The sequence below is a fragment of the Triplophysa dalaica genome, chromosome 2, assembly GCF_015846415.1.
Source record: "Triplophysa dalaica isolate WHDGS20190420 chromosome 2, ASM1584641v1, whole genome shotgun sequence".
Classification (NCBI taxonomy): Eukaryota; Metazoa; Chordata; class Actinopteri; order Cypriniformes; family Nemacheilidae; genus Triplophysa; species Triplophysa dalaica.
Window position 1 is genome coordinate 24,702,843 of NC_079543.1, and position 15,407 is coordinate 24,718,249.

General features: G+C 37.1%; 1 protein-coding gene across 2 annotated transcripts in view; it reads left to right on the plus strand.

The window, feature by feature from the left end:
- The window catches only part of mad1l1 (mitotic arrest deficient 1 like 1), a 96,760-nt gene extending 81,717 nt beyond the window's left edge, over window positions 1–15,043 (plus strand). For both annotated transcript variants that reach the window (XM_056740446.1, XM_056740455.1), the window contains exon 18: window positions 14,495–15,043. In XM_056740446.1, the coding sequence (XP_056596424.1) occupies window positions 14,495–14,656 (162 nt within the window). In that variant the 3' untranslated portion in view covers window positions 14,657–15,043. The remainder of the gene's footprint in view (window positions 1–14,494) is intronic.
- The last annotated feature ends 364 nt before the right edge of the window (window positions 15,044–15,407 follow it).

Below are 15,407 nucleotides of genomic sequence, written 5' to 3' on the forward strand. Positions count from 1 at the left end.
GCTGCCCTCAGCTATGTCTTCGGCTCCAGCAGTAATCAGACGCTTCTCAGACGTGAAACCAATCAGACTTTTTCCCTGCTGAGCTCATCTCAACAGGGAGCTACCCAGAGAAAATACTCAATCAATGGTCACAATTAAATGAGAAATAATTAAAGGAGCAAAACATGAGACGATGGAAAAACTTCTTAATTTCTGTCGCAATACTTTTCGCTTTTTCACTCCTACTTGGCAACTTTTGTAATTGTGTTAAAAGTTGTAGAGACTGGTCTGGAGTGTCTGTGTTCTTCATGCCAATGGTCACTGTGTTCCTTGTTACAATAAATGGTTTGTTTTTATCAGAAATCGCCTCTGGGTCTTTTGATGCTTGTCGTGTACAAAGCTGGTGGGAAATGAGTAGGTCTAATCCAATTGCCTTTACCTAGCAACCACGTACAAGACCCTAGCAACAACATAGCAGTGGGCTAATGACCGTGGCCAACGATTGGGCAATTTCATGCAAATGTCACCCTTAAGATGAATTGGTTTTTAACATGGTTTCAACAAACCGAAATGTCACATGCCAATATTTGGTGGTCTTAATACCCATGTTAAGTCTCTCTTAGTTTTTAAAGCATACTGTAGTTTTTGATAGTCATGTCAGTATATTTTCACATCCATAAGGGTCTATAAAGGTCATAAATAGGAACTAAAAATGTCAATTTATTAGCTTTTTTTGTGTTCTATAAAGAGCCATCTCCATTTGTTGGGTGTTGTTGCTTCTGTTTGCAGATTCAATTCACAGAAATCCTGCAAATTGTGTTGTCTTAAAAACCTGTCTTTTTTTGTCACATCCGTAACTTAACCCAATCTTTCTCTCTTTTAACATATAAACCTTGTGCACAGACTGATACGTATTTTTCTGATGTGTGGACTCTATCATCAGGGGTTAAGTAAAATATAAACCATTGTGGCCCACAATAAGCCCTTAACAAACTTCTAAAGGGGTCTCAAGATAACTTAAAAACAACAACAAATAAGCGTTAAAATAAGATCAAATCAAGATATTTCTGGGTTAAAATGTTTTCAGGAGGCCTTACATTTAGTTAAAGCGGGCGTAACACACAGGGTTTCTGCCAATCTTCTGCCACACTGCTTCACATTCACCCCAGCACCTAGCATTGTCTTGCACATTTTGCATGTACAAATCCAGCAGCAAATTGCGTTTACATTTGTCCCGAACCCATGAACAACATGGTCTTCAGCATCAAAGCAAACCTTTGAATCCTATGTGGCCTCTCATCTCCGCTGTAATTAGTATATCTGCGCTTTGATGGTGGGCAAATTTTGTTACTAATGTACCCGGCTTACATTTTTCAAGTAATATTAGATTAATTTCACCCTCTAACGCTTTGTCCCCGCTAGTGTTCACCTTCAAAGAAGCGGTAAAAAACAGTCCGAGTTTCATTCTGTCTGCTTTTGCAATATTTAAACCAATATGTCTGTGTCTATTCAGCAGGATAAAAACAGCTCTGGGAAAGCTCATTTCTGGATGCCTATAATTTTGGTGGACAGCCTATTCCCACCGAGAGTCGAGCGCCACAGTCATTGTGGTGCTTTTACACAACGTTCATTGTTTGTTACAGGGTATAGCATAAGAGCACATCGGCTGCGAGAGAAAAGTATGCTTTCACATCTGGACATCAGAACAGTTATTATTAGGGATGCACCGAATATTCGGCCACCGAAAATTTTCGGCCGAAAGACTTTTATCACCGAAACAATACGGCCGAAATGTTGTGATGACACAAACAGATACCTCTCCTTTGATGCATCTGCAGCGGACGTTATTCCTTTAATCGCAGCACTAAAGCGTCTCCTAAACTGCATTCACCCTCAGGGCTCTAGAGTGCGACCAATATTCCTTTACGTGTGTGAACCAGAGGTCGCGTAATCCGAAAGATTCTTTGTCATTGACAGTTTTTTTTTACCAGTGACGCCGTCATTCTGGCAGATTACAATGAGGGCAATTTGTAAACACCCGTTTCCCTTCAGCGGGATATGCTCGTGAAGCGATCTGCGTGTCGTTGTCATTTGACTGACTAGACATGTGATGGATTTGGGAAAACCCGTCGGATGTCACGCTGGGACGCGGGAAAGACAGTTCACCTATCAAAGTAAACCACATAACATGAAGAATGAAGAAGTATTAATGCACATTTCCCGCCAGTCCTGTGTAAACTATGGCATGCAAAGTTTTTTATACAATGTTTTCATGAGATGACAGAGCTCTCAGTCTACGGCACCAGGAGTTATGCCCGCTCCACTGCTCACGCGAGCCGAACCGCCATCGCAAAATATACAAGAGATGATCAAAAGTCCAGACACTATGCACATGATAAACAACTTAAAACTTGCTTCACTGCTTATTAGTTGTTGTCCGTAATGTTTCCTCGTGTAGTGATAATGGCAGAGCTCTCGTTCTTTAAATGTTCGCTGCACCATTTTCCTTACTTTCGTTTTATTCCAACGGTTTTGTACAGTATTTTTATAGACTTCAACACTAGGAAATGTTTTTTTACTAAATTGTTATTAGAGTAAGTCTCTTACCACTATAAAGTGATTTTTACTTGTGATATTGGACTGTTGGGCTTTTATTTTCATAACTTAACTTTAAACACGTTTTTCTCCAAATTCCGTTCCTGAACATCATAGCGCTTCAGACGACAGAATAAGTAGGTTATTCTATTCTTACGGTACTTATTATCAACTTTGCACATCTGCAATTCTTGGTGCATTTGTTGTTGTTAAAGTTCTACAGTTAACATATGGGCTATGGGAGTCTTTGTTTGGATACACTATTATGTTGAAAGCCTACAGAGAAAATATTGTTGTATCTTTAAGCAGTTGCACTTGTTCTGAATAGACTTTCTTGTAGTAGTCCTACAGAGAAAAATGTAAAATGCACTTGACCTAAATGCACTTTGTTTTCATGAGAGAACATTTAATTGTACAACTTTTCAGCAGGCCAGTACCCTGTACATTATTATTTAATTAACACATGAGTGGGGTCAAGTTAAACATCTTAGTTGAATTTTATTTTATACTGTGCATTGTTGCAATGTGCTAAATAAATATTTGCAAAATTTGTAATTTATTTATTCTTTCAAACTTTAATTATGCAATTGCAATGCCTTGATTTTAGTAAAGTTAGTACACAGTAATAGCCATAAATGCAAGGGTACTAATAATTGGCCAAATTTCTTTCGGTGTTTCGGTTTTCGGCTTTCGGCCTTGGTTTCCTCTTTTTCGGTTTTCGGTTTCGGCCAAGAATTTTCCTTTCGGTGAATCCCTAGTTATTATCACCAGTTCTGTATCCAAATAAGTACAGAATTCAATTAAAAGTCATACCAGATGTCGTACACTTTGACCCCTTTCATTATGTTAAGCATCCACGTGGCCTTTATAACGCCTCCACAAATGTCATTAACCCAACTGTATGTGTTTACTGACACTTTACCGTGTCTCAGCTTTAACCTTTGCGTCTCGCTGAAACCTCAAAGGTTAGGATGCCGAAAATTTCTGCTTTGATAATCTCCATGGTAACAACAGGCCTGCTTTGATTGTGACGCCGGGACGGCAGGTGTCTCTACGACGTTTTTAATCAACGTTCTGGCATTTCCTCTCGTCCAATCAGGGCTTGATTACACCTCGCTGATGAGCTAATAATCAGAGAGAAATCAAGAATATGTTTGCGAGCATAGTGAGAGTGAGCTCCTGAGGACTAGTAAACAAGTTAAATATGCTAATTTATGAAAATAGGAATAGAAATCATAGGGTTTAAAATGATACAGGTAACTGTTGTCTTGTTAACGTTAAGCTAATGGGAAACCGACAGGACATTACACCAATGGCGTGGCCTGTAAAACCGAAAGTAAAGAGAAAATAAAGCAATAAACCCAAACAACTCAATTTTTAACCCGTTGGGTTTCTATAAAATGTTCACAACCTCAAATATGAGAGAGTTGTGTTGATTTGGATCAGGAAGCAACACCTAGCAACCACCTGATATTTTCTGAGAAAAAGGTTTCTTTAGGACTGTGCAATTCATCGAGATACTTTTGCCTTAAAACGATTACAAAGCTAAATAATCATGGTGAAACAATTATTTTGTGGCAATCCATTTAGCCAGGAACTACTACTGTGTAACTTTTGAACAATTATTTTTATTTTAACGAAGTTAAAAAGTCAAGTTTTTATTTTTGTATCTCGTTTTAAGTCAGTGAGCAATCATTGTAAATATCCGTGATCTTAGTATTGGCCAAAATAATTGTGAATGTTAACAGAGCAGTGCTAGGTTGTTTGATTTTCCAGAATGCTCTCTGGATCATTTGATATCGAGACTCTAGAGACTCTAGAGTTTTAGGTGCTTATAGGGGCTTTAGGGGCTTTCAAACTGGGGTCTGGGGACCCCAGGGGTCTCCAGAATATTGTAAGGGGTCCCCAGGAAATGTTTGAGAAACAAAAGACAGTCAAACCGTTGAAGATTATTACGGTTTTATTTCTACAAACAATATGTTGTCTTCATAATATCACACTTACTATGTGTCTAACAGTATAAATGCTTCTTAATAGAAAAAATGGATGTGTATTTTTTAAAGGAGGTCCCTCGCAAAAGGTTCATCGTATTTGGAGGTCCTTGGCAAGAAAGTCTGGAAACCCCATGGCTAAAGGCCGATATTTGAATTTGCAGAACTCACAGACAATAGATGAAATTGCTTGCAGCTTGAGCTGTCCTACAGAAATCATTTGATAATTTTATTAAACTTTGATTTCAAATACCACATGGTTTTATTCATCGTGTTTGCTTTTGATTCGCCTTCACTGTATCATTTGAAACAATCAAATTTGCTAATCAAAAACAATCTACACTGCCTGTTGAAGGACAAATCTTTACCTTGTGGGATTCCTAGAACATTTATTTTTTAAATGTCAACACAAAATCTTTGTTATTTCACAATTGTAAAGTACTCATTTAGTCACAGTTATATTTTTATGGTTCTCGTTTAGTACCTGAGGAATACTCTTTGAGTCCAACACTAAATCGTTTCATCCAACACCTGCTTGTACATCATCTTTGTAAGAGAGAAATGATCTTTAATAGTCTCCTTCGTCAGAACCACAGTGTGACTCTTTATCTGTCTCTTGTGACCGCCAAATGCGTTAATAAGGATTTTGGTTGCGGTATATGTTCGGAATTCATGCATGGTGAATTCCCAGTTCATGACCAGATGTGCGTTTCAGATCGTGAGTCTATTCTGTTCTGGTGAATATAGTACATTTTTGTGTACATCTGCATGCTCATCCATGACTTATGTATGGCTCTATGGGTACCTTTTGATTTTGTTGACATTTTTAAGAACATATATGTTCTTCTGAGGTCCGAACCAATAACATTTACAGAACTAGGCAAGTCATATTAAATACTTCACAAAATGTAAGGATAGTTGATCCGATTACTTGCTCATGTTTTGTTTGTTTCCTTCAGATTTAATAGCCTGTAATATGTCATCAATGCAAAACACTCTTCTAGATTACAGGCAAACGTAGCGTGTGCACATGCAGCGTGTATTCATGCGTAACAGCGCTCTGTGTTTTTCCAGAAAACATGAATGCAATGAGTGGCTTGAGCTTTGATTTGATCTCCGGAGACTGCAGAGTCTGCCGAAGAAAGACTGGCAAAGTATAAAGACATCATTTCTGTCCCTCACATCTGTCTGGCTGTGAGGGTTTGAGTGCTATTGCAGGTGACATTCGACTGTATGCCAGACCTTCCAGCTCACTTTTATTCCTCCCAGACCTCGCACGGCTCATAAAGCATATGTCAGCCGTCATGTTAGCATGTCACGACTCGAGATAGTGTTTGTCTGTCGCGGATGTTTGTCATGGGGGACGAGGTTTTGTAGGGACAGAGAGCTTTTTGTACAGATTAATTTTTATATGGTTACTGTGAGGTTAGAGAAACACGGGCAGGAGGGCATTTCACAGATGTAATATTTAAGAAATGGGAATTTGGCTAAAAAATTTTTTTTTTGCTGGAATCAAAATTTCGATTAGTTCTGAGTGGTTGTAAGGGTGTTGCTATGCAGTAGCTGGTTGTTTTGAATGATTTACATAATTACTTTTATTTATGTGTTTTAGCCGTTTACCTTTTTAGTGAAAAATCTTTAATCCATTTGCTTGGAAAAATAACAACCACACAATTTTAGGACTTTAGGTCATTTTTTATACTTAAATAAATGCATGTTAAATGTTATCAACAGAATTGGGCATAGCAAGCATCAATAAACATGGTCAGGTAGGTTTTAATGATTATTTTGCAATAGAAATTTAAGTTTTACAGTATGTTTCAGACTGTTTCAGAAATAATGGCCTCGCCACTCGTTCATCTGTCTGTTTTAATGTGTAATCTGAAGATTACAACGTCTTTGACATACGTTGATGTTTTTGTGCTGTTTGTTACAGATGGTAGCCAGCGTGCTGTAAATCTGACTGGTATCCAGTCAAGCATTCTTTAGCGCTCTATTAAGATAAGCATATAGCAGAAACAGAATAAATAGACCAAAATGGAAATGCCCGAAATTTCATGCGAACATCAAAGGAAACAGAATGAGAGGTGTCATTGTGGATATACAAAGTGTTTGGTGTGCACTTCAGTACAGACCTTTATAAAAAAAACCTGAGTATTATATAAATATAAAAAGTATACATTATCAAATCTATACAGACACAGAATTTTTTTTCCTTTTTTTATTTATTTACCATTTGTAATTGATCTCCCAATCTCTCCCATATGTCATATATTTGTAATAAAGATACATTTATTTAAATAAAAATAAAACTGGAGGAACAGTTCAAACTAACAGAAAAGATGCTTTGTATTTTTTCACACCTCGATACGGCAAAAAATACAAGTTCATAAACCCTTCAAAGCAACGTAATTTAGGAAACTAAGTTAAAAAGATTTGAATCAGTTTTCATGTTCTGTTCATGCTGTTAGACTTTAACATTGCTCTTGGATGACTTCATGTCACTCCTGAGGTTTGATTTTGTTGAATTTCAACAGACACTAGACTGAAATTACCACAATACATCTAGAAATGCTGATTGAATAAAAATTTGGAATGGTTTCCACGACTGTATTTGTAGTTTAATATTCAAAATTCTCGTCGGTCAAACAAATGGGTTTTAAACTGCATCCAGATTGTACGTTTTTGTAGCTCATTTGCAAGCTACATAAAATATAGAATTCTATAAAGCTCTTATCGCTTAAACCCACATATGTGTGTAGTTTATTAGGACAGTGAAAGTAAACCCTCGAGAATGCTTTTGATATTTACTCCGCCACTCATTCTGTTGTTCTGAGGCAAAATGTCAAAATCTGCATTTAAATGGAAGCCTTTTTGTTTTTCATTTGCATATTTCTGATTATTCAATTACGTCTCCTCTCCTCCTTTCCCAGTGTCTGGCCCTCAGTCTCTGTCGGGAGGTCACAGGGCACTGATTCCAGATCAGCGTTCGCCAACCTTAGATACGCGTGCATAAGTAGGCTACCAGACAATGAAAGGAAGAGACAAATATTGTGTTTGTTATTTGGTTGTTTGTGTCCGAAGGAATTACAGGAAGTCTCTTGTATGCTTGACCGATTAGGGGCTACCAATTGACATTTTTGGAGAACAACATTTTGTTCATTAAAGTAGTCCCGTTAAAGTTTTGGTGATTGAAACATGCAAGAGAATGTGATTCTGAAAGTCTCTAGATTCGCTGCATCTGTTTTTAGTGACATCATAGATTGCTTCTCCACTAAACACATCTGTTGTTTTTCTAACAAGCCGTCACAAGTTCATCAAAACAGTAGCATTTTTTTCAAAACACTTTAAGAACCCTTTTTCAGATCCTTCTTACAATAGCAAAACATCAACTTGGGTCACAAGGAAGAGACAAATATTGTTTGTTATTTGGTTGTTTGTGTCAGAAAGAATCACAGGAAGTCCCTTGTATGCGTGATTGTATCGTCCTGTCACTTATTATGTTGTCTTGGATTTTTTTCCATGTTTTCTTTTGATTTCGTTTATTTAGCCATACTGTAGATGCATCTCCATCTGAATGCTAGGTCGAACGTGTTATGTGTTGTTTGGAGATGAAAGCACTGTCAAAGATGAGGCATAATAGGCAGAATCCATCAAACAAGCCATTTCGGTTGTAAGAAACAAAACAGCATCCTTCATTACTTTTCCTCTCCTTGAGAATAATGGCACTAAAGCAAGCTACCGACAATACAATGTCATCCACTTATGGCGAATTTGTTGAGGCTTTCGTGTTTTGCTTAGATGTTTAGTAATTTATTAAACAAAGAGAAATGGTCAGGGAATGTAAGTGTTCAAAAAAGAGCTTGCTTGAAAGATGCAGGTGTATTGAGTCCCGTACATGATGTGAGAATGGATGTAAATGACATATTGAAAAAAATGACTAGAAACTGTTTAATCCAACACCGGAAACAACAAAAGGAGGAAGAAAAAAGGGTTTATTGACCACTTTAAGCAGTGAGCGATCGACTTTGGGAAGACTGCAGACGGTGTTCAGACTGCTGTTTGAACGCAGAAAGGATCCGGCGAGTTAATTGAGGAAAAGTGGGTCACACCATCACGAATCAGGGCTGAATAATTCACCAAGCAGATCTTAATGAGGTTATGGCCAATGTGGTAAAGATCGCTGGAAAACTGTCTGCTCTTACGTACTCACTCCAGTAAATGGACTGCACAGATGGAGTTATTCTTCTGCACTCAACACTGAAGCGGCAAAATGCAGAACACGTTTGGCAAGGGTCCTTTTACAGTATCAAGCGCCTTCTGACTGGAAAGTGTCTAGTTAAAACCACAGCAGCTGAATGGAGTCAAAGGGTTTGACACTTTGCGTACGTTTGCAAACTGTATCATGGACAAAGATGGAAACCACAGGGTCGGAAAATCACAGACATTGCATCTTGATCTGCTTCAGTCATTAACATCGATTCTGGGGTCTCAGGAGAGTTTATTTGACTGCTGGTGGTCTCGTGCAGCTTGAAATTAAAGGTGTCTAAAAGCTAAAAAAAACTGGGTCAGAGGTCACACTTGAAGTCATGTGTTACGTGTTTAAATGGATGGCAGCATTATATTTAGTTAGAAGAAAAGTTGTGTTCAATGCATTTTGAATTTGTTTTGCTGGGATTTGTTTTAGAGAACCTTCTATGTATGTATGTATATGTAGACACATAATATGTTTTTTTATATACAAATAAAAACTTTAATAACGTCACTGTCTTTCTGAAATCTCAGATGTCCAAATGGACTGTGTTTCAGGAATGGGACAAAACACGACTTTTTAAATGATTAAATTGACAAGCAATTTTTAATTCTTTTACATTTACTTTTCCAACCCATTGACAAAAATATAGGTTGACTACTAAAACGATTCGAAGCAAAAAGTACAAATCTGAAAATGTGGAGATACAAGGTTTCAGAAGGACAGCAGCATTTTCTTTCCTTGACAAATAGAATCTCCAGTTTGTTTAATTATTTGTAATATACACTTGGACTTTAGAAAATAGAAATATCACTCGTTGTACACATGGTATTTCTCATTTCAGGGCACCATACATTTTGGAGAACAACATTTTTTACATTTAAAGTCGTCCCGTTAAAGTTTTGGAGTTGGGAACTTTCAGAATCACGTTTCAATGTCTCTAGATTCACTGCATCTGTTTTCAGTGATATCATAAATTGCTTCTCCACTAAACACATCTGTTGTTTTTCTAACAAGCCGTCACGAGCTCATCAAAACAGTAGCGTTTTGTTCAAAACACTTTTAGATCCCTTTTGAAATTCATATCACGATAGTAAAAACATCACGTTTGGTCACACGTATTATGTAAAATTATATTTAAATAAAAATAGTCTGCAAGTCTTTGTTAGTGCCGTGGCTCCAAAAAGAGTATTTGCACATTTAAGGAAGTATTTATTTCATTACATTACTGTAACAATTCTCCATAAAAGGAAGGAAGGAGGCGGGAACCGGCAAACATTCAAAACATTTAATAAAGTAATATAACAGCCGGCGGCCCCTCACGGACGACCGCCGGCGAACAAAACATGAACATAAATATAAATACAAACATAACATAAGTTCGGGCCCGGTCCTCTCTCCTCGACGGTCCGGTCACTCGTTCCTTTTATATGCTCCCTATCTCCTACGTGATTCGAGGCCGGTGTGCGCACAGCTGGCGCTAATTCACAATTACTCACCGGACTCGAACCACGGTCTCGCCCCGCCTACTCTACTACAATTACAAAATGCAAAGCCTTGCATTTTGTTAAGAACCTCTGAATGATAAAATGTTTTGCTTCTTCGTTCATAATATTTTTTTAAGTTGCACTTTGTGATATTTTGACTTTTTGTACTTTGCCTTAAAAATATCCACACACCATTAGGGTTGACTGTGTTTATTATTGTTGTGTTTTCTTCATAAATGTGTGAGTCGGATTGTGTTTTTTGGTAGCTAATGTAGCCTTTCATCTGTTCGTATGTTGTAGTATGTCATGGGTATGTTAAAGCACCATTTGCCGTTAGTAAGGAGCAGTTGGCTAATTATACATCTGGCTAATCAGCAGATAAAGCTAATTAAACAGCCAATTACAGCTCTTCACACACCTCCGCCTCGCACTCACTGCAGTGACAGGTTCCCGTTTCCTCTCTTTAAGCTCGGCAGGGAGCTCTCGCACCAGCAGATGACTCAATAACTGAGCAACTGGAAATGAAATTTGTCGGGATGCTTTTTCTTGTCTTTACAGTATTTTGTACACGTTGATGTACTATATAAACAAACAATGACTGATTCCATAATGACGGATTCAGAGAATCACTAATGAACTGACTTGTCATTTGTTTGTGAACGTGCTACGCAGTTCGTTTTTATTTTATTTTGTTGTTGTTTTGTTTTTCCATGTAGCTGACAAAAGCAGTGCGATGAGGACTAGACGGTGTAGTTTTGTCATGTTTATTGTTTCTGTGAAAACAGACTTGGTGCCACAGTAATAGTACTTTTAAAATTATGATTGAAAATATAATGTATTTTGTTGTGAATGAATGTTTGACTTGTTTAACCTTCTGATGATCCATAGAAAGAAAAATAATCTGAATTTAAGTGTAAATATCGTAGTAATGTATGATCATTATCAAACTTGTCATGCAATCGTCCCGTCCTTTGATTTTGATGGATGGCTTCAGCGCGGAAGTAAATGAGGTCTTTTTTTCAGACCGGTTCCTGTTTTCTTGGCTGTGTATGTTTTAGTGTTTGGACTGCAGATGGTTCTTGGCATTCTCTCTGGATTTGTCAGGAGATATATAGGGTGTTACATAGAGTAAATCCCTCGAAGCTTCTGGAGGCTGAGTCATTACAGATGTCGTCCCATACATGCAACCTGAGCAAACTCCAGCACGCCATGTTTCTTCTTTCTTCCTCATTGACTCCCCCCTTCTGTATACGTGTGTGGGTTTCTATATGTGTGCACTGTGTGTGTTTATGTGCCTTTATGTTCCTTTTGCATCACATAGTCTATAGAAAATATAGACACAGTAATATTTTAGCCTTTGCATTCATTTTTAAATTAAAGATTGGAAAGACATTTTCAACCAGCAGTATAAGGGGCTGCTGAAGCATCAATAAATCATATTTGACACGCCCACATGCGTGTTTACATTATACATGTTTCTTGAAAAGAGGAGCCGAATGTATCTTACGGATAGTTCATTTCAAACATGTATGACTTTCTTTTTTTCTACAAAACACAAAAGAAAATATTTTGAAGAATGTTGATTACCAAGTAGCAACGAAGCCCATTGACTTGCATTGATTTTCTGTACATACAATAGAAGTGAATGGGTACCGCCGTTGTCTGTCTACCAACATTCTTCAAAATATCTTCTTCTGTGTTCTGCGAGAGGGAGAAAGTCACACAGGTTTGAAATGACATTTTGAGTGGAACTATCCCTTTAATACAGTACATTTGAAAAGGATTTTGAAATAAGTTGGTATTGAATTACTTTACTTAATTCACAAATAATTGTAATTGTTTTAATTACAGAAAATCAAAAACGTTTGAATTAGTTATTTTTTGATAAAGGACCAAAAGGACAGACATGTCTACTTTATGTAAGCCTGAAGGCTGTCTCGACTTTAAATATTTGATGAAACAGAACGGAAAGAGATGATTTGGGTTTTAAACAAAAGTTAAAGAGCTTGAGCGCCAGTCAAAGAAACGGAAAAGAAAGTTTATATAGAACCGTCTTATTGAATTCATAGAAAAGTCTTCGAAGAGACAAGAAAAAAGACGGATGGAGTTGATCTTCACCAAAGAAAGCTCAGCGGGACCTGCTGTTACTCGCAGGGTTTGATGACTCGAGCTCGACAGTTGCGGTAGAGGCGAAATAATTGAAGGTCCGTTGAGAATGAAAGGATGAAAGAAAGAAGAGATATGAAGCTCATTTGAACACCACCAGATCTTCTCTGTCTGTTAGGAGCACTGTACCGGTGTCTGCCGGCCCCACCGTGTCGGGCATTTTTCTTCACCGTTTCTCTTTTTATTATACTTTAACTTTCCTAGGTGCGGCTGTTCTTTTTTCATATGGACTTTAGGGAGGTTTTAACATCAACAAGAACTTGTTGTTAGCCGAAAGGTCAAATATTGTTCATATCACCCTTTTGTGGCGGTGGCAATACAAACACACATTGATAAGGTCACAATCTGAATAACTCCCTCTCTAAAAAAGAATAAAAAGAAAGAGAAAATATGGCCTGACCTTTTATTAAAATGTGATGTGGGAAAATAGAAAACAAAACCAAGTTGGAGACAAAGGAGAGGCATTTTCACACGGTCTGTTTGCTGGGACAGGTATTAGAAGAGTCTGGTGTCAAGGGCCCTTCAGGGGCGATGGATAAAACACTAAAAAAAATCTTTACTGGAGGACTTTGTGCTAAATGTAAAATAGATTTGCTGCTAACTTGTCTTTATGGAGGTCAGAGATATAAAGTGTGTCTTTCGGAGAAATGGCTCGGCAAGAAGTGAATTTGGGAGAAGATTTGACAGGAAAAGCACCTTTGTGTATTGATGGCCTCATTTTGTGTTTGCTCTCTGTTGGATCGACTCTGGGCAAGAAATTAATCAAAGGCTTCATGCTTTTTCATTTCGTGTCTGTCTGAGGTTTTTGAAGGATTTGTATACAGTGGGAAAGCGAACACAAAATTATGTTTGAAGGCTTTCAAATGATAAAATAAACCTGTGGCGTTTCTAGGAAGGCTTTGCATTAACAGGTCACAAGTTTGATTCTTGGAAACACACATACTGGGATACAAAACTGCATATTGTGTGACCTTACACACATTACAGTACATACTCTGCTTTAAAATCCAGACTGACTGACTGAAAATGTATTTTTGTTTGTTTTCTTTAACCTAATTTCAACCCTCTTTAAAAGGTTTTGGTTTTCTAATTTAATAATTTTGTGAAGTAATTGTTTGAACAAATTAAAGTCACAGTGAAATAAAAAATGACCTTTTTTTGTTTTTTCTACATCGCAAAAGTTCATTCAAGATGTACACTAACTGTCAAATATTTTAAAACATTTACTCACTTATTATTTTCTTCACATTCAAATCAGTGGAATAACATAAAGGATATTAAAGAATTAATTTATGACCAAAAAACTTTTGTTGTATTTTTGCATCTTCAGTATAGTCTTATTTTGACTAGAATTTTCAAAAAATGTTAAATCAAGAAGCTTCTTGGTCCATCTGTCCTGGACTCGCTGCTCTTTGTTCATTATTCAGTCAAAGTTATCCATTTCAAAGGCATTTTTATTAAATAAAAATTTTGTTTGAAATGAAAGAAGTTATTTTGCCTCAATAACATTTTGTCTACAAAACTCTGTCATTTAAGCAGAAAATTTAAATATTTTTAAGCCAATAATAAACATTTCACTCAGGTGTTCTAAAACTTCAAGTGAAGAGTTTGGTTCCAAAATGATTTACTATATTATTATGATTATTTTATATATATTATTATTGTATTGTGCATTTCAATTAATATCAATCAATCTGCAGTCGGTTTGTTTTGATTTAAGCCATAATAACTGAAAAAATACAGCTAACTAACACAATAAAACACAATAAAACATGATAACATAATAAAATACATGATTTTTGAAAATTGTTTAAAACTGAGTAATCTCAATTTGGAACCAAACTCTTCAAGTGTTCTTAACTATTTGAAATAAAGTCTGCATGAAACAGAGGTTGCGATAGTACTTTAAGTGAAGTAATAAGTGACTTTGTGACTGAACTTTATTGGTGTGTTACTTCATTTTTTTGCTGTTACATTCTAGTGATAAATCTTTAAACAGGTTCTCTCTGTGTCTCTCTCCCCAGTCTACTGGTCCAGTAGGGAGTGGCAGCATGCAGCTGTTGGAGACGGATTTTTCCCGCACTCTTACCGGACTGGTGGATCTGCATCTCTTCCATCAGAAGAGCATCCCAGTGTTTCTCAGCGCAGTCACCATCGAGCTGTTCAGCCGCCAGACTGTCAGCTGATTTACCCATCATTCCTAGACCACAAAGCGTTCAGGGAGCCCGTGCACACACACACACACACACACACACACAGAGCCTCTTAGTTAGACTCACAGACACAGAACTCTTTTAATAGCTTTACAGGGACATTTAAACAGAGTTAAAAATTAGATAGGTGAGCTGATAAGGAGATGTTTAGGATGTGCGATTTTATTGTGTGTAATCTACAATTAAAATAAACAGCAAAGGTTAAAGGTTGCCTCAAAGCATGAGTTCAAAAGTAGGACCTTATAATAGATACACAGTGAAGGTACTGTAGTACTGTATGATGTTTGGGGTGTTTTGCTTACCAGAGGCTTAACATCACCTTTTTTATCAACGAAACAATAAAGAAATTTTAAACTTTCAGTCTAAAACAAATTGTTTTATTCATTTGGGATATGAAGGATTTGAAAAAACCCTGAAGTGATCGAAGATTCATTCCTCCGGTTACTATAACAGCTGTTTGTATTGTGAATTACAAGAATAAACACACAAAACACTGCCGATTATTATTAATTCCCATTGATGAGCTAATAGCTCCTCTGAAACTACTGTATATGCCTTGCAGCTCAGCCTTTTCAAGTATTATGTCTTTTTAAACATTTGTTTTGAACATTCTGGCACCGTCTCCTGGTGGATGTGGGTGTATTTCAATTCCTCCGCCGTTTTCACGGGCAGCAATTAGAGCTCATTTTTTACTGTTCATTCTGTTGTCTTTGTTCAAATGCCA